This window comes from Mastacembelus armatus, chromosome 1 (genome assembly GCF_900324485.2).
Source record: "Mastacembelus armatus chromosome 1, fMasArm1.2, whole genome shotgun sequence".
Taxonomy (NCBI): domain Eukaryota; kingdom Metazoa; phylum Chordata; class Actinopteri; order Synbranchiformes; family Mastacembelidae; genus Mastacembelus; species Mastacembelus armatus.
The window spans coordinates 7415088-7434995 of NC_046633.1; the positions used below are offsets into that span (position 1 = coordinate 7415088).

Genomic DNA, 19908 nt, shown 5'->3' on the forward strand with positions numbered 1-19908 from the left:
ATGTTTTTGTGCAGACACACACCTGAAACCACACAGAATCTATGCAAATACGATAATATGTGTCATGTAGTGAGTGAACAACAGCACTTCACATATCTACACTGCACTGATCGTATTGCACCAGTTGCACTCGCTCCAGGGCCCTGAGGCAAAACTGATCTTTTAGCCACTGTCGATTCCTCTTCCTCCCTTTTCCTGTGCCGCATTGTTTAATCTCACAGGAACCAACGCAAATCCCATGTGCCATGTTTGCATGTCAACTAATCTAAGCACAAATTTATTTAGGAATATGCACCATGCATGTGCAATAAGGACCCTTCTACCAGGTTGATTTAATGCAAGATCCATTTCACATTTTCTATAGTATTTAAATATTCAGCTTATATATATATATTTAACCACTGAATTCAGCTCTAAACAGCATTTTAACATCATAGCAGGTTTAGGTGGAGCCCAATTTAACTTCTTGATATGTTATTGTATAATTTAAGCTCTAACAGTGAATCTTATTATATACAGTGAATAGATTGTTTTCATAGTGACTAAACCTGTTTGAGAAAATGTCAAATGTTGAGTAGTTCTCTCTGAAATGTGGTCAAGTAAAGTAACAGAGTAAAAAATACTTCAAAGCTGTACTTACCTGCTCGAGTACATTCATTTAGTTACTTTGGCTTTTTGGTATGTGTGTATATTTTTTCATCTTTAATGATCCAGTATGCTTTCACTCAACCTGGATTGCCTCGCCCCTTCCTCCTCCTTCCCCCTCCTCCTCCTCTCCCGTCGCATCCTGTGCTCCCATCTCTCCTCATCCTCCGCCCTTCCCCTCCTGTTTGTGTGTGTGTTTTTTAGCGCCGCTGCACACACACTCTGGCTGCACGCTCTGTCTGTGAGCCTTTATGTGTTTGTTTATTCCTTCATTCTTGTTTTGGGACTCTCAAGGTCAAGGCGGGCACCCTGACTTTTAACTGAGCACCATGCCACGTTCACCGGCGTAATAACACGACTCGTCCCTGCACCAGCAGCAGCTCCAGCTCCAGCTCTTCCCGGAAACCTGCCACCACCTGCCGACGCGTCTGGCACCATATGACCGTGCCAAAGGTGAGCGCACTTCAGCCTAAACTAGAGCAGCGTGTTGTTTTAGGGCTCGCTCGTCGTTTTGCGGACGCGATTCTCGCCCCCGCTGAGAGTTTTCTGTCAGGGTGGACCCTCGCGGCGTGGCGCCCTGAGCCGCAGCTCTGCCATGCGGCTCCACAGCAGCCTCCCCTGAGCGAGCACACACACACACACACACACACACACACACACAAAACGCAACTCGGCTCCCTGTTTGCAGGTGTTTCCAGAGCTTTGCTGTACAAAGCATGTTTCTGATGCCATGCATGTTGTGGGGTCTGATAGAGAGGAGTCAAACTAGGGGTGCAGCTGATGATTGATTGCTTTGAGTTGGTTCAAATTTCAGTTTAAAGCCTAAAAACCTCCAGTTTAGCAAATGACAAAGAGAAGCAGCAGGAGATCACTGAGTGGCTGACAAATTGATTTATCAGTTGTTTTTAAATCTTTAAATTAAACTAACCTGTAATTTATTTAGTTGCTCCTCCACATTTATCTTTAAAAGCAACCTAGTCTGATGATTTCAGATGAAGATATGCTATAGAAACATATTTGGTTGATTCACACTCCCTAACTACCTAAAGATTCAGAGGGGGTTCTGAAAACATGAGCTGGTTTATATTTGATTACTGGATTGAAAGAAAATGAAGACCCATGAAGTCATTTATGGAGTAAGGTGTGGTTCAGTTATTTAGGTTAATGATGACCTGTGCGTTCTGGGTTATTTGGAGAATCCTCATGGTAGAAAATGTCAGTCAAAATGCTAAGAATAATTTCTCAGAGGCCAAGGTGAATTCTTCACATTGTTCTTTTTTTTCCTGATAGTCCAAAAACAAAAATAACCACTTTGAGATCCATGAAGGAAAAGCATCAGGTTTCCATATTCCTGGTTCTCACAGAGTAATATTGACTACATATGATGTTAAATTTGACTCTACTGCATTTGGTATTAAACTGAATATTTTATATCTGCTGAGATCAGGGCTCTGTGGGGCTCAGACCGTCTGCAGCAGGACTCCTGGTTCTCCTTGCCTCTGAAAATAGTTCTTCATGAGCTGTAATGGGTTCTTTATGGGCTTGTCCTGCACACCCGATGGTGTTGTGCGATAAGACTCTAAAACATCGAAGTGCCTAAAACTCCTGTGTGTTGCTGTATCTCAGCCTGACACAGTCATTCTTGACGTCTGCAAACGCATCATTTTACATCAGTTGCACTGTAAGTGCCGTCTATTATTTGTGCTCTGTGGGTGGCTGTATTCTGTCTGTCCAGCAGTTGAACAGATGGTTTGGATCTATTGTTGCTCCCTTTTGTCATAATGGATGTAAACAAACTTAAGACAAAAGAGAAAGGAGTTTGGAAGCTCTGTGTTTAATGGCCTGACTCTAATTCTCACCACATGTTGAGCAGTGGGAGAAATTTAGGACTTTATGCCAGTTGTCTCTTCTAGTGCAGGGTGGCACATCCCGTCCCACGGGGGCACGAGTTCAGGGCTTCCACTTGTTTGGACCAAAGTACACTTTAACATATTACTGTTATATTCTGATAATATAACGTGATGTCTGATGGTTTTACAAAATTCAGCTGCCCACACGAATAATTGCACTCACAAACTGACAAGAACGTAATTGAACAGTGTTTATTTGCAATAATTTGCCAAAGTTGAATCAGGCCCCCCCCCCCCCAAGCTCATTCGTCACAGCAGGATATAATCAGTCTGTTACCTCGCTTTAGCTTTGCTGTGGTTTTATGCAAATGTCTATGGGAGCCATTATAAAGACAACATCTGTTGCTAATGATCTGTGTGCTGTAATTTACTTTGAATCACCAGCTCCTTATTTACGCATTTGAATAGTGTCTCCAACTATACAAAGCATTAATGTACTGAGATTAAGAACAATTGCGAACAACTCGAGTTGTGACTTTTGGTGTCGTGTAGAGTGTAGAAGTGTCACGCCAGCACTGGATCTGTCAAAGCAGGTCTGTGATCTGCCTAACGGGCAGAACTTCTGCCAAAACAAGCATTAGACTAATGAGTCTGCAACACATCTTCCATTGTGGGAAACAGAAAACTCCCATCCAAAAATAAACTGCAGTGAAGAAACACATCTTGACACACAGAGATAGATTTTTCTTTTTTTTTTTTTTTTTTTTCAGGTTTGTGAACTTTCACGCTGGGCCATAAAACATTAGCCTGTATCTAAGGTATGTTATCACACAGACTAACACATACTTGAGATTCTTCCACTTTGTCCAACCTCTGACTCTTTCACTTTGCTATGTCGACGCTCAGTTCTTCAAAATCCCAGAAGAAGAAGAAAATTCTACTGAGGGTTTTCCTGTGAAACTGCTGATATGTTTTTGTCTGTCTCGTCCAGTCTGTCTTGTAGTATATCGCAGAGTCACCCATGTGAAAACAGTAACTAGAGCTCAGTTCAGGTTTCTGGGATGATACACAAACCTGCTGCTTGTTATAGATGTCAAAGGTCCTAGCTTCTCTCATGAATGCTGTGAATTGAAGGCGGTTCTTTGAGTAAATAAGCCCTTCAACCTGAAGCCCCTAGAAGTTATCCTAAGGCAACGGACTTGTGTCGTGATGCAGTTGTGCAATGAAATAGTTGCAGCATAACCTGAGGTATGATCTGTTTCAGAAAGGCTGTTATTTACTTTAACACTGCACTTTGAGCTGCAAGTGCAGTGTCTTTAATTCAGTGAACTGACATAATGTGTAAAATGTGGCACCAGAGCTGAACAAAACAGTTGATTAATTAATAAGTTAATTGACAAAAACTGATCTGAAGCTTTCAATTGTGTGATCTTTATCGACAGATGAAATGCTCTTAAAGTGTCATGTAAAAATTGGGTCTTCTACATTGGATTCATACCTGAGTTTACCCCATCTGCTGCTCCAAAACAGCTAAATCAGCCTTGATGTAAGACATCTGACCTTTTAGAGACTAAATGATAAACGGAGAATTTAATCTGTGGAGTAATTGACATTGAAAGTTATATTATTAGTTGCAGCCTTATATGGTATTGATGTATCTTCACTCCAAAGGCATTAGCAGATAAAAAAAAAAAGGCACAACTGTTGCACAGACAGCATGCATGCAGCTTTCCTCTGCAGTGTCGGATGTGTAAGATGTGTGGAGCTTGTGGCATTTTGATCTATCGTCAGGTGTTAATCCTCACAGAGGTGATGAAACCAATTAAAGGGTGGTAAATCCTTATGTAACCAAGTTGGATTGTCAAGGCTTGTGTGTGTGTGTGTGCAGCTCCAGCGTGTTCTTACAGAATGCAAAACATAGATTTGAATATCCTTTATAATATATTATAAGAGTATAACTAATAATTGTCCTCATTATGATTGCATGTAGCTCAAACTACTGTTGCGAGTGTCATTGCAAAGACAATTCTTACATTCGGACGACAGGAAGTAACAAATTGACAGACTGCGTCAGTAACGTAAATGGGTGTTTGTGTGTCCTGTAGCAGCAACTGAAACTGTGCATGTCATGTGTTTCTGTTTGCTCTTAACGTTGTATAACCGATGGAAGTTACAAACAGCCTAAAGGGGAATGAGATCACTTCACATGCCTTCTGTTGCTTTACTATCAGAGCCAGACACTGTGCCTTGACGTGATGGTGGTGGTGGAGAACCTAGAGTTTCCACTAAATGATGCTTCACTCATGACTGGTAAACCTCTACAACAAAGCCACCAGGGCCTTTTAGTCTCTCCTACAGTGGTTTGTTTGTGTCCACCACCATTTAAATAAATACAAATAATATATAAGCTAAAGGTTTTAACTGTAGTTTTATAATAATAAAACTGTTTAGTTGAAGGTGAAGTTTCTGCTTCTGTTTTTCTCTTGATCAGCTAATAACCATTCTGTCCTTAAAATGTCAGGGAAGAATAAAAATTCTCATTGCGATTTCTGAAATCTGTCCTGACAATGGTATAAACTTAGAAAAGCAGCACATTTTCACACATAAAAAGCTTTTGATACATTTATTATAAAAATAGTTGCGAATTAATCCTCTGTTGATTGTTTCAGATCTGATTTACACTTTTCTTGAAAAGAGGGACATGATAATTAAGACTCATCGCTGACATTCCCTGATTATGTAGACAGATGTTTTAAGTCACTTGGCACTTTATGTTGTAATTAAATCTAATTATAGTAAAATGTTTTATGAATGAATTCTTAAAATATATTTGTGGATCACTTTATATTTGCTGTGCTCCCTCTCATCCCACCAAACTGATTTAAATGTGCCATATTTGAGTGCACAGGCATCCAGAAACAATCTGTCGGTGAATGTTATGGATGATTACTGTATTTGACCCCACAATGGTTTGGAAATCCTTAAATGCTCTTATGCAACCAGAGTGTGGCATCTGAACCGCTCACTGTTCTGGTTGCAAAGGGTCCCTAACAAAATAAACAAACAAACAAATAAAAACCCAAATGACTTCACACAGCAAAGCTTAATGAGATTTTCATGAAGTCATTTCCAGTCTGTGAGTCTTTTCATCATTACGCCCGTGTCACTGAGGTCAGCTGTGGCAGGTTGTCCTGCACGTTCGACATGACAGCTGTCTGACTGTTTGAGGATTATCTGGTGCTGCTCTCACGTGGAGCACACAGAGAGGGGATTATTTAAAAAAAAAAATAGAGTATGTGGATCTGTGCAATGTTGAGCTCTAAGTGCTCTTGTACAAGGTTTTTTTTTTTTTTTTTTCAGGCTTCAGGGAGGTGAAATTGTGAAGGCCATAGGAAAGAGGAAAGCTCATTGAACCAAACTGTCCAAAAATCTAACATTGCTCGCTGGGCTTAAATGTCCTTGTTCCATTTAATTCACAGAGCAAAGGGTTTTTTGAAAAAAGAACTGTGAAGAAAGTCATCCTTTAGAAAATATGGCTGTTATCTAAATATTTTTACAACATTCAAAGACTCTTCTGTCAGTCTGAGTAAAACCATATTGTGTGCTGTATCAGAATAGCTAATTAGTTTTAAATTCAGATGTTTAGAAGAGTTAGATTATTCCTGTACATGCTGTTTAATATCTCCAGAGTAATATTAGATGCATCCTAAAGTCTGATCACAGATAGGGAGCCAGTAAAGACTTTCATAATCATGTCGATAATAGTCATATCTTGTGACCATATAGGGGCCCAGAACTCCATGTTGGGAATCGCTGTGTTAGAACTTTTGATTTTTAGCTCTGTAGTAGCTACAGGATATCTTCATTAAAGTACCAGTGTTTCAGTCTTTGTGCACTCCTGTTGTTTCTGGAGTCAGGTCATTTTAATCTAGAGGCAGATGGGTCAGCAGAGTCTGATTTATTATTTATGAGAAGTGCTTGGCCGCCTACACTGATGTGTGTATGTTTGTTCATAGTATTGATCCCAGAGGCCTAAAGTAGCCGTAATGGCTGTACCCCATGAAAAATGCTGTCAGAGCAAATGAAGGTATGTTCTCTGACAAGGCAAGTGTAGCAAATGTGTACGTTTGTTTATTAGACTCAACAAGTGTTGTCTCTCAAATGTTGTTCACAGATGCACTTGTCAGATTGAGTTTGCTGTAGAATGTGGTAGCCATGTTGCTTAAGTGTGCCTTGAAACCTGAATACATTGCCAACGTTATCAGCAAAGTGACCAAATATAATCATCCTTCATCCTCTGTGCTTTGTGGTGGGGACCAGAAGTATCTAATTTAGACTCATCATGCCAGAGTACACATACCCATTCATTTTGTTTATTCTTCTTACCATCCTGGTTTCTTTGCAGAAATTTGACTATGACGGCCTGATTCACATTGTACTGGAATTCTGGACTCATGGTCCCCAAATGATGCTTTTTGTGATCTAGTGTCATTACCAGGTTGATGTAGAAATGTCTCAGTTGCAGTTGGATAGATATTGATGCGATTTGATGCATATGTTTATTACCTCTTAGGAAGTATTACAGCACATTCTATCAACATGTCCAATTTTCTTTAGTCCTATACCTTGGGTTATGACCAAACAGCTGCAAATGTTAATGATTTTCCTGTCACCCTCAGCTCACCCTTTGTGTTCAGGTCTAATCAGCAAATGTTAGCATGTTAAGTTACTAATGAACATGGTAAACCTTATTCTGAACATCAGCATGACAACATTGTGAGCATGTTAGTACAGTGACAGTAGCATTAGCTGATGATGTGAGTCAGAATTGTCTACATCTGGAATGAAAATAATTAGAAGTAGATTTTTGTGTCCTATGATTGGAAAAGTATTGTCAGCTGAACTGTATTTCCCCCTGGAATAATTTGTCAGAGATAAACACACACATCATCATATTCTTTGTCAAGTATCACAGCACGTTAATGCAGTCAGCAAATGGCTGTGATCTGACTAGCCAGGGCCTCCCTCAGCCTGATAACAGTGTGCACACTGCAGCACTACAGCCACTGTGTAATGTGTATGGAAAGAGGTTGAGCCTATATAAAGGCAAGCTAATCCCCTTGAGTAACAAAAAGTGAAACTCACCTTGACTGCAGTTACCGTGGTTAGGACAGATGGATGGCACTCTGGCTACACTGGTTCCCTAACACTATTAATTTAAGTAATGAGGATCCCTGGGACTAGTTTGGTCTGCTCTGAGGGACTTGCCTGTTGCTGAATAATTGATGATCCTTGAGCCAGTCTGTCAAAATATATATATATACATATATATATATATTTGTGACATTAAGGAAACTGGGTCTCAGGCTTAAGGATGTGTTTCAGTGCACATACAACATTATGTTTTCCCTTCTCCCCCTGCCTGTTTTATTGGTTGTATTATTACATTAGGATACAGCCAGAAAAACAAAACTCAGCCTTTTAGGCTTAGGGAAAGTCTTTATAGATGTCTAACCTTTATGGTTTGCAGTTCGCAATGTCCTGTCAAAAGTTTTACAGATGTCTCTTTTATCGTTGTAGTCTGTGGAGAATATGCTTTTTGGGCTGCAGTGGGATTTATTAGTTACTGTACTGGGAATTACTGGCTGAGTGGCTGTGCCTAATCCAGCTCTCATAATACAAACATGAAGGAACTTATAAGGGAAGGGCAACACTTGGTAAATAAAGTGTTACTAAAAGAATTGGTAAAGATGCAGCTATTTCAGGTCTAAGTGTATGTGGTGAACAGTTCTGTCTGGCTCTCTCTTTCTTTGATGTGATCATTATGTGTTTTGTGCATTACAACCTCCATCAACATGTTTTGAGGCTAGGCCCACTTTGTGTATGTCAATGAAGAAATTGATTTGGTTTCCAGCTCATCAGTCCCAGTCAATATATGTTGTACTCCTGCATGCCAGGCATTTGTGTGTATATGGGTCATATGGAGGATTACATTCTTAATGTCCATAATCATCAGACTTATTTGTATGAAAACTGAGAGATGTGCACATAAAAGGTTTAATTTATAACAGGTTTAAGTTACATGTGATTCTTGATCTTTAAAGCCAGTCAACTGTATTCTCCCTGACTGTTTCTCTGATGTGAATCCAGGGATTATTGGCTGTACAAACCACAATTCAGTGCCAAAGGTGATGTAAGCAGGCATCAGGCATTATCACAGAGTGGGAATTGTTTCAAGCAGCTGTATTAATGCATATATTGGAGTGAATCAGACATGAAAGACAGAGGTGCACTGTGCAGGCATGCTAACATGTGACTCACATCACATTTAAGGTCGCTGAAGGTAATAGCACCATCACACAAGAGTTTATTGAGTTGAGGCTCATCTTTGTTATTTTTTAGTTTCATACACTAGCTCTGCTGTGCAGGCGAAGAATTATAACCCACTGATTGTACTAGTGTGCTTAGTCACACATTGGCCTGTTGAGACACATGAAGAGATTACGATCTGATATGGAACTCATTTTTGTGTGTGTTGTTTCACTGTGGTTCTTCTCACAGTTGGGGTTTATTTTCTCGGTGTGCAGCAAAGTTCTTAAAGTACTACAGCCTATTAAGTATTTTGGTTGGTGATCCTCTGGATGATGCTGTGGAAGTCTGGATGCAATACAGGTATGGACTGAAGTTTCAGCAGCAGAGAAGGCAGAGATGAGCTATTTTTTATTTTTATTTATTTTTTTAAGTGGAAGAGAGCAGTTCTGGTGATCTGCTTAATTTCTGCCAAACCTTACTTTGATTCGCGGCTGAATGGGGAAGGTGACAGAGTGGAGTTTCTGATGGTGAGGCAGAACCTTTGAATGGATTATAGCAATGATTATAATATCTGATTTTTCACAGTTCCATTTTTTTTTTAGAAAACCCTGAATTCCATACATGATTTAATTTTAGCATTGGTTAAGGTTGTCGAGTACCAGTGGTGATGGATTTAGTGGAGATGCAAAGCATGATGTCATCGGCATAACAGTGGCACCATGATGGTGGACGATGTTAGCAAAGAGGAGCATGTAGATAATGAACAGAGGAGGGCCAAGGACTGAGCCTTGGGGGAGTGGATGCTGATAAACTGTTATCTGTCTGTGAGATATTGCCTTAGAGAGAGTGGTGCTGGTGATGTGCACTGTGGATTTAAGGCAGGAGACAAGAAAGGAGTGATGGTTTCAAAATATGATCGCCAAAAGAATTAGATTCATTCTTATTGGTATGTTTGAGGCAGGAACCTAATACAACTACACAATTGCAGTGAATTATATACTGTCAACCTTTTTGTGGTGATTGATCTTCACATCTAAAATATATCTTATATCACAGCTGTAGAAACATTAACCAGCACAATTATAAATTGAGATTTAAAAATAATTTCTCCTGTGTGCGAAACTCATCTTCATCTGTGAATTTTAACATTTAGTTGTGATAGTACTGTTACTATCTTACAGTCATATTATGACACTTTTTCCCCCTTAAGTCTCTGCATTATCCTGTACCTGTCCAGGGTGTACACCTGCCTTCCACCCAAAGAGAGCTGGGAGAGGCTCCAGCAGATCCCTGTGGTTAAGGAATAAGCGGGTATAGATAATGGATAGATGGATGGATGATTGTTAAGTGCATATAAAGAATTTGAAAAAGCTTTTACTGACTGGCCTGTGTGACCACTTCTCTCTTTCCTGGGAGCTCAGGCAGCTGTGCTTCCTTATTTGCAGAGAAAAGCAACATGCAAATATATGATAAGCAGAAAAAGCTTGGTGTTGTTTTTCTCGTCTAAAAGGCTGGTCAGGACTCACGAGTAGTGTCATAGCAAGTGATGCAAAAGGGTTTTGTTTAAAGAAAGGTGTTGCCCTAACCAGTCAATTAGACACTCATTAGCTTTTACAGCGACTGTCAAGGAAGGCAATTAATTTGTATTTAATGGAGGTTTCTGTGTACATTGGATTTCAATAGCGTTAGATGACTTATTTAGTCACTGACTGCACCTGTTCAGTTAAGTGTATACTTGAATGGGACTGCACTATTTGCTCAGTTGGGGGACCGAACCCATTTAAAGACCACAGGTATGAAAAGCCTAAACGTCACTGCGGCGGTTTAGACACCAAACGAAAACATGGGATTGCACAGTCTAAACACAGACAGATGGCTAATCAGCAATGACAAACGAAGAAGGGAAGGTCAGTGTGTCTCTGTGGTGTCAAAGGCTTTGGCCTGTTTTCTCACAGCAGCGAGCCATTAGTCCGAGGCTGTCTTATCTGTGATTAGAGAGCAAGTCTCTGGGTTGAGCTCTTTGGAAAAAGCTTTTGGGATTCATGCCTTGTACTTTCTGATAATTGCTACATACACTTGAAACGAATCATAAATCAAAGCTGTCTATCTACTGTGATAAAATAAGTAGATCGTGAGGCTGGCCAATCACTCCTGTCTGTCCTCTACCCTCTGTCCTCATTTACACCAGAATCATTCCACATAAAATTGAAACTCTGCCATGTCTTCCTACATTCTACCTTTTCCTAAGTAAATATTCTGCAGAAGTTGGTTTCATTTAGTGTGAATGTGAATGGTATCGATGTTAGATTTAGACCTGTATCAGTATGTAAGGAGTGTTCTCACTAATTAAAAACTATCCAAAATAATGCCTTTGATGAACTGTTTTCCATGTCTTTATGAGTTTGTGTGCCCTTTCGCTTATCTCAGATACACGGTGTGACCGTTGGACTTTGTTGTGTATTTGGTGCAGATGTGTTTCTGGCCAGTTTTTGCAGAAGTACTACTGTATATGTAAGTGTATGCAGTGACTACAATTTTTTGCTTGTGCTGTTTTCTTTTTCAATTATTATGTTACATTATGCTTTTTCTTCTTAAATTACTGAAGAAGTTATTCTTCTTTGTACTCAAGTACATCACCTTGAGTCACTTTGCAGATTAAAATTTTTAAATTCAAAACATTTGATCATCTTATAACATGTGATGCATTGCTATAGATTAAAGTACTATATGCTTAAACATCCAGCTGCTGCTTACACATTAAGCAGCAGTTTTCTTGTTACTGTGAGCCAAAGGTAAGGACAATATTAAGAAAAGGTTAAAAATGCATTAACTAATAGAAAAATGCATAAAACATTTAAAAATGAAATAAGACTATGGGATAAAAGCCAAATTGAATTGCACCTCACGAATAGTCATGATCTGATTACAGCTTGTGTGCAGGCGTGCATGTTTGTACAATAATGATTGATCAGCCCCTCAGCTACTCTCCTGTTGGATCATGTTATAGTTAGCTGCCAGGGGTCATACTGTTTTTTTTTTTTTTTCACCCCACCCTCATATTGATCTGCTAACTTGGCCTCTAGTGCCAGTCTGCTGTTATGTAATGTTTGATCAGGAGCGACTACCACAGCTGTCCAGCAGCAGCCATGTGAACGGTTGAATGGGTTTTGTAGCAGTTTGGCAATCTCCCAAACAATCCATCCAATCTATCAGTCTAATTTTATGTACAATTCATGCGTTTTACTTGAAGGTTGAGGAGTGTCAGATCACACTTCACAGACAACAGATGGTTGGAGAGGAACTCCCAGTGATTTTGACATTAAGTTACTTCAGTGTCCGTGTAGTGGAGAACATCTGCCCATATCACTGTTTTTAAATTGCACAGATTTTTAACCCTTAGAAATTTACCTTCTTGTACAAGGAGTACTATTCTGCTTGCATAAGCACTTTTATATTTTGGAGAAGCCTTTTAAAACACTTTGATTTAAGCTACAGATGTGATGGAGAATGTAATGTTTGAAAAAAGTATAACAAAAGATGCCAGCGTTGGGAAATGTAGGATCCACTGATTCTGCAGTGTGTCTCTTACGGAGTATATACAGCTAAAATGACAGTCAATTAGTTGATTGAAAGAAAATTGACTGTTTTTATTAACGTGTTAATTATATTAGTCATTTTTAAGCCAAATTTTGAAACATTTACTTGTTCCATCCTCAAATGTGAAAATGTGGAACTGCTTTTCTTTGCCATGTCTGATAGTTATGAAATATCTTTGGGTGATACAGATCAAGTGAAGTTGTGATAGGAGAATTTCTTGATGTTTCATAGACTAAATGATGAATCAAGGAAATAATTGGCAGAACAATTGATAATGATAATAAAGTCATAGTCATGATATTGATAGCAGTAGTTGCAGCCCTGTAACCCCTTTCCTAGGTTTGTGCGAGTACAAACCTGTAATCCATGAAGATACCACTTTCATGTAGTTTTATTGCACCTTTTGAATATTGTGTAGTTTATCACTGCACAGAACTCACACTTTATTTGTATTTCATTTTTTCTGTATTTCCTTTATTCCCTTTTTGAAATTAGTTTGAAGTAACACTTGATTTGAAAGGTGCCATAGAAATAAACTTGTCTTGGTAATGGAGTAATGCTTTTTTTTGTGTGTATATATATATTTTTTTTCTATGAAATGGCAACTGTGAACTTCCCTCAAGGTGGCATTTTAACATAGCTTGATTGTCTGTTCATTAGTACAAATATATTTCATGAACAGAAAAGCAATAAATTCTTATATTTAAGTTTGTAAAACCAGCAAATGTTTTTAGTTGCTAATTTATTTTCTTTCAGTCGACTAATTGCTTAATTGACTGATTTTTGTCTATTAGGAAATACCTCTGTTTCCCTTACTCCATAGATATTTATGCTATGATTCTAGGGTTGCAATAAAGAAAAGATTCAAATACTTTGCATATTTTAGCTCTGGACACATCTGACATGTAAATAATTTGTGATTGAGCAACGAGGGTAAAGAAGCACGTCTGCAGTTTTCGTTCCCTCTTTTGGACTTCACATTCTCCTCAAAGATTTGGGTGAGAAATCCCGATTGAGCAAACACTGGAGGAGTGGCCAGAGGGAGCGGCAGTCAAGGAAGAGAGGGAGTGTGATTACCTGCTCTCTCTCTCTCTCTCTCTCTCTCTCTCTCCCCCTCTCCCCCTCACTGCATCCTTGTAGACACCTCCCCTCTCAGGGAGTGTACACACTCCTGTGCTCTCCTGCTGCTTGTTCACACACGCATTTGGCTTCATGCTGCGCCCACAATGCCTGCTGTCTCTTCTGCCTGTCTGTGTGGAAGCATTGTTGATCCATGTGCTTAAGATAAAGCAAAAAGAGTGATTTTTGTTCTTTTGGGTTGGGGACAAGTTTTTTTTTTTTTTTTTCTTTTTTTGGATTGTAATTCAGAGACACACTCAAAGACCTGCCTCTCCTTCTGCCAGTGACAACCCAGTCGACAGGGTGAGTGCCGCTGTTCTCCGTTTTGCCTCTGTCACACACTCCTTGCATAATTGTGCATACTCTTCCTTTCTCATCCGTGCTGCCTGCCTTAGCTGCTTTCATGTCCTGTTCTCTCTGATTTTTGTTATTGATCCATTACTCTTTAGACCCATGTCCACAAATGAGTGTGCATGTGTAGAAGCTCGCTTTTCCCCTTGGGAGTCAAAAAGTTTGCGTGCATGTGCAGAAGAAGATTTGCTTGAACAAAATGAACAAAAACTCCTTAATCTGTGCTTATGTTTTTCCAAACGCACAGCCACTCACATGGAAATAGTTTCTACATTTTGAAAAAAAAAAAAAAAAAAAAAAAGTCAATATGAAACTCAAGTTCCACAACAGTAAATATGACATCATCATTCACTGTCCCAGTCAAGTCGTCTCGACCCACAGAGGGCTATTTATGGTGGTGTCCACCCTTAAAAACACTACAATTTACTGAGATGTGTGCCTTGTGGTTTGAACTGCAGCCTGTTTGAGATCATTTCATTAAGCTTGGTATACGAATTCTCACATCAAGGTTTGTGAACCCACAAGCATGCAGGGCTTTTGGCCAGGTAAATGTGGAAGTGTAGTATAGATCTGGGAACTTTTCTAATTTAGGACTTCAATTTATGCAATCAACCTTCTATAACCCTTGTACCACATACATTCAGCAGTGTGGCATATTTTCTTCTTAAATATCTTCTCAAATATTTACACCTAAAAAGGTGTTAAAACGTGTTAAAATGAATGTACTGAAAAAAATTGTAACAATCCACAGTCTTACTCTGAGCCTGTGGTTTGAGCGTTTTAGCATCTCTGTCCTGTGTCAGTTTACAGGAAGGCTCTCACTGTATAAGTGCTTCTTATTGTTTTGTGTATTACATTTGCATGTTCCTCACTGACTAATGGACTCTTAGCACATGGGGGGGGGGGATCATGGAAAACTCCCATAGGTAAATAAATAGGATAATGGGATAGCTGCTGATATCAGTTCTGTTTTGATTCCTGGTTCATTTTTGCACCTGCAGTGGACAAATATCCTTAAAGGCGAATTCCAGTTTATTACAACTTTATTTATTATGCTTATTACATGCTTTGCTATTTTGACAGTTAGTAATAACAACATATTCAAACAATATGGAAATAAACAGCAGTAACACAGTAAAATTATTGGTTGAGCTGTAAACATCCAATGCAGTTTACAAACCGACTTCCTGGTTCATTTTTGAATTCTGTCCTTATCGTGGTTATGCACAGACAGTTTTCCCATGCCATCAGGTATCATCAGCCTTTCAAGTATGTTCACTTTCAGTTTTATTTCTAAAATGGTTTAGAAAATCTGGCCTGTTAACGTGTGTGTCCTCAGAGCTCAGAAAGATGTCAAAAATGTCAATGCTATGAAAACTGGACTAGTTTCAACTCCCTCTTTATCTATATATTTGTACCAGATATAGAAAATAATTATTCTAGTACTGGGTTTTAAAGAGAAGAAACATTGCACTCAACCAAATGCAAAGTTTAGAAGGAAAAGGTGAGCCTGGGGTGCATGTAACCAAAGTCCACCTACAGAGCACAAATGAAGCTGGAGGCCTGCACACACAAATCTACAAACCCTCTTGTTTTATGTTTTTATCATGCACATATCATCACAAGGGACAAAAAGCACAAATATTTCAGCTACACAGGGTGGATATGGGCAATCTGGGTGTCTGGGTAATTCAGCTTCTTTCAACAGTCCAAAGACATGCAGGTTAGCTTAATTAGCAGTTCTAAATTCCCCTAGGTGTGAATGTCTGTCTGTGTGTGTGTGTCAGACCTGTGGTAGACTGACAGCCTGTCCAGGCTATACCCCAATGTCAGCTGGGATCGGCTCCAGCCCCTCCTATCCCCACCCCTCTACATGGTTAACTGTAAATATAATGCATGGATTGATTGCTCAGCTCTCAACCTGGGACACACACATAAACAGATTCTACCACCAAATTAAAAATATAGAATTGGGAAACAACAAAGAAACCTATGGGGGTACCACTGGCTCTCCAAGAGTATTTTTTGTCAATAATGTTTATCCTACCCAATTATTTTTCCATTCATGAGTCATTATAAATAATAATAATAAGTAATATAAAACACCCATCCTAGACTATTGTGAACTATTTGCTGGTTTGTGCACTTGTTTGAATATGTGGGGAGACATTCACGTAGATGCCATAACCAAGTTTTCTTTACAGTACCACAGAAAAATCCGTCTTACTTCTTACAGATTATGTGCACCCTGCAGGTAAGCAGATAGCTAAAAGGTTCTTCAGGTAAACAGAGTGAGTCAAATGCACTTAGCCCTGTCCTGTCTTTATCCTTACATACACACAGTGCTTATTCACATGTGCTCTGTAGCAATGAAGCAACTATTGGATTACCAATGTGGCTGTTATCCTATTACAAGACAGAGGTTGTAAGCTGTCATCTGCCTATGATATCAGACAGTCTCACTCAGACAGACACAATGAATATGTGTCTCCACATACTGACTCAACACACGGTCACACCTGTACATTCTACGTCTTGAATTTCCCTTTGAGCGTTTACAAAATATTACCTCTACAGATTGAGAAGGCAGGGCTGCTGCATGCTCGGTTTTATAGATGTTGGGTTTGGAGGACATGAGGTTTTTCAGTTAGACTTTCTTGTGTACAAATAGATGGAGGTATTGATAGTATATCGGTGGTTCTTTTGGGATTAGTAGATACCTTGCTGCTCATAGCTTTCTGCTACTTAAGTAACTGATATCTTTACACCATCAGGTAAACTTTGTACCCCCACCCCTCCCCCTCCAGCGTCAGGCCTTGGCAAGCCAAAAAAAGGAGTGGCTGTTAGTGTTTATGAGATATGAGGTGCTTTAAAAGAATAGATGAATCCTGTGCACATTTATATACAAGTACAGACCCACACATGAATTCTGGTTAAGCAAATCAGATGTACAATATATATATATATATATATATTTGTTATATTTGTGTTTTCAGTTTATTTTTATTTTTACAGCCCCTTTAGTGCAGTTGCTGTTATGAATCACTGGTCATGGACTAAAATAAATTTCCGTCTGACAAAAAGGAGAGCATCTCTTTATTTTATCAGACATAATGCCTGTCAAAAAAAAGTCCTTGATTTTTTATTTTTTTTTCCACTGCTGTCAGCGAACATGCATGACTGTCTTTTGATCATCAAGAAGCCGGTGTAAAAATAGCCAGAGTAGTGTTTTCGTCATCAGTTCTGTGAGGAGCTGAGACAGGCTGCCCACCATGCAGCTCGCCGTGTACCTGCAGCAAGACACAGCTGAAAGGAAGCTGCCGCTGGCCTGATTACTCTGCTTTAGATGTGACAAGATGTCTTAGCTGTCTGCCCTGGAAGCATCTCCCTCGGGCCTTGTAAGCCTTAGCAAAACATGAATGTTGGCTGTATCAATCCAGATATGCTCCGGTTTGTAATTGAATGGAGCTTACTAAGCATTACATTCAGGCCTGAAACAGCAGCCTACACCCGCTGGTTGGTGTATTTCAAATGGTCGAATGTTGAAAATTAAAAATAGGTAACAGTTTGTGAGGTTTGGTGAGTTCAGTAGTTGATTCCTCTAATGCCTTTATGGGTGTCAGGCTCATGCAGGTTAGCCTGTTCGAGTTCTTGTGAGGGTGTTACCTTTTAAATACAGCAAATCAGATGGCTTTTCTTTTACAGGCACAAAGCAGTGATAGTGATCAAAAAATGCGATTTGGGTGGGTACGCGTTGCAACACATAAAGAGAAGAATGGGTTTACATAATTTGAACGTCTTAACAACTATGGAGTGTCACTAAATAGGAATGTCTAAGTATGTCCAAGGTGTACAAGGTGGGGTAAATGTTTCTGTGGAAACCTGAAACAATTAGTTGATGAATTAATCATTTGATTAACAAAAATATTAAATGGAGGTGGATCTACCGCTTTGGTCCAGACTAAAAATATCTGTTGTAATGGACTGAATTTATGATCTTTTTTTTTTTTTCTTTAGTGCCACCTCCAAGTTGATATTTCTGACATTCTGTGAGTTTATTTTAGTAACCATTTGATAAATTCCTATGATGCCATTTGATTTACCCATTATATTCATATTCATCTCAGGAATTATTGTAACTTTTATTAACAAAATCTTTTGTCAACAAAGACATTTTTCAGCAGATTAATCAATAATGGAAACTATAATGATTTTGTAGAGATTTTGGGCCCCATGAAAGAATATTATTCTGGGCACCCTGCTTAATGTTGTAAATGTATTTTGTGGCCCCTGTTAGTCCTGGACCCTTTGGATCTGTCCTAACTAACCTTTGCTTGGGAAGTTTAATAAAGGACCTTCACAGTTAGGGGAGCCTTCTAGTGTGAACAATCTATTTCCATTTTGGGGGGATTAGTTTATTTTCTGAACCAAATGTTTTCCTTTGGTGAATTTGCCTCACCAGCTTCCTTCTCCAGCACTACTGCAGCCATACATGAGTCATGCAAACCAAACTTTTTTTTTTTTTTAACCTCCCTCACTGTGATGTCACTCTGTTTGCATCCTGGTTATATTTATTTAGCCATCATCTGAACGGTGAGCAGTCAGTCCGCATTAAGCAGGAGAATGACGTCATTGTGTCTCGGGACGGGATTTATTCTTAGATGATGTGTGATTTTTTTTTTTTTTTTTTTTTTTTTTTTTAAGAAAACACAAACTTGTGAGGGGTTTGAACCTGCTGTTGTATTTTTTGTCTGCCTTGGTCTGTGCTCCTTGCCGCTATGGCTCTCTGTTCTCCCTGTGTCTACTGTAGGGCACCGGGTTAACATTTGCCCATCACCTTCCTCCACCCCTAATCTATAAGTAATGGCCACACAGCAAGCAGGCAGAAGGCCAGACAGAGTATCTGGCCGGCTGGCTGGGCCTGTGAGCCAGAGTCATTTATCTCTCACAATAATGATACTTGCATTGACTGACTTAAGGAAAGGAGCTACAGTGAGATCCTGGATTGTGGGAGTCTCATGGGCATTCTTCTCCTATTTACTGTATTATAATTGACTGAATGATAAACTTCAATTTACACAATATCTTGTAAACAGCTCATTTTATATAGCCTGGCCAGCCAGACCCACTCCCTTCTTTGCTTTCTCTACACTATCGCACTCCACTTGCAGGCCTCACTGTCACTTTGCATGATATCGTTCATCTCTCTTGATTGGTTTATTTTCTGGAAATCCCTGGAAATCGATCTCAACCGAAGAGGTTCCAGACTAATTCTTCATATAGAATAGAGAAAGAGTTAATCTGGCGATCAAGATGTATTAATCTTATATTTGCAGCTACAAATATTGTCACGTACAACATATGATAGTTGTGGATAGATAGTTTTTGTTCTGTGTTATTTTCTCTTGATATTGGAAAATGTCTTCAAATAAAGATGTAGCTGTTTTAACCATGTGTCACTGATAATAAAAGTTTTTAGTTTTTGTACTTTCACAAATGGTGTGTTTTGTTTTTTGGGGAGATCCATTCCCTTTTAGTAGGTTTCATTGTAATGCTACTGCAGAGTGAATGCTGCTCATGTCGAATTGATCACATCTGCTATTCCTCTGCTTTCTATTAGCATCTATGAATATCCTGTCACCACAACTGTGCTGCATGGATCATTCTCCTCAACTGACCTCTCATTTCCTCTCTTCTCAGATGACATGGCGTCCTCAGTACCGCAGCTCCAAGTTCCGCCACGTGTTTGGTAAGGCTGCCACCAAGGAGAGCTGCTATGATGGCGTGCCAATCACATGCAGCGTCCAGGACAACAACTTCTGTGCTGTCAACCCACGTTTCCTGGCGGTCATCACAGAGTGTGCCGGCGGAGGAGCATTCCTGGTCCTGTCTGTCCATCATGTGAGTATCTGGACCTCAGATTCGAATGGACAGACTTATGTCAGTGTTTTAAACTGGTACAATTTCACTCACAGTGCAGATAAGGGAACCGGTGATATGATGCCAGAGTTTCACTCACTTGTGCTCTGAAGTG

General features: G+C 39.4%; 1 protein-coding gene across 3 annotated transcripts in view; it reads left to right on the forward strand.

The window, feature by feature from the left end:
* The first annotated feature begins 861 nt into the window (after nt 1–861).
* Nucleotides 862–19908, forward strand: part of coro2aa (coronin 2Aa) — a 28777-nt gene continuing 9730 nt past the window's right edge. The window contains exons 1-2 of one of the 3 annotated variants that reach the window (XM_026303382.1): nt 862–1098; nt 19575–19775. In XM_026303382.1, the coding sequence (XP_026159167.1) occupies nt 1084–1098; nt 19575–19775 (216 nt within the window). In that variant the 5' untranslated portion in view covers nt 862–1083. Of the gene's footprint in view, nt 1099–9065; nt 9168–13759; nt 13827–19574; nt 19776–19908 lie in introns of those variants that run through there. The other 2 variants (XM_026303384.1, XM_026303383.1) reach the window with 2 other exon arrangements.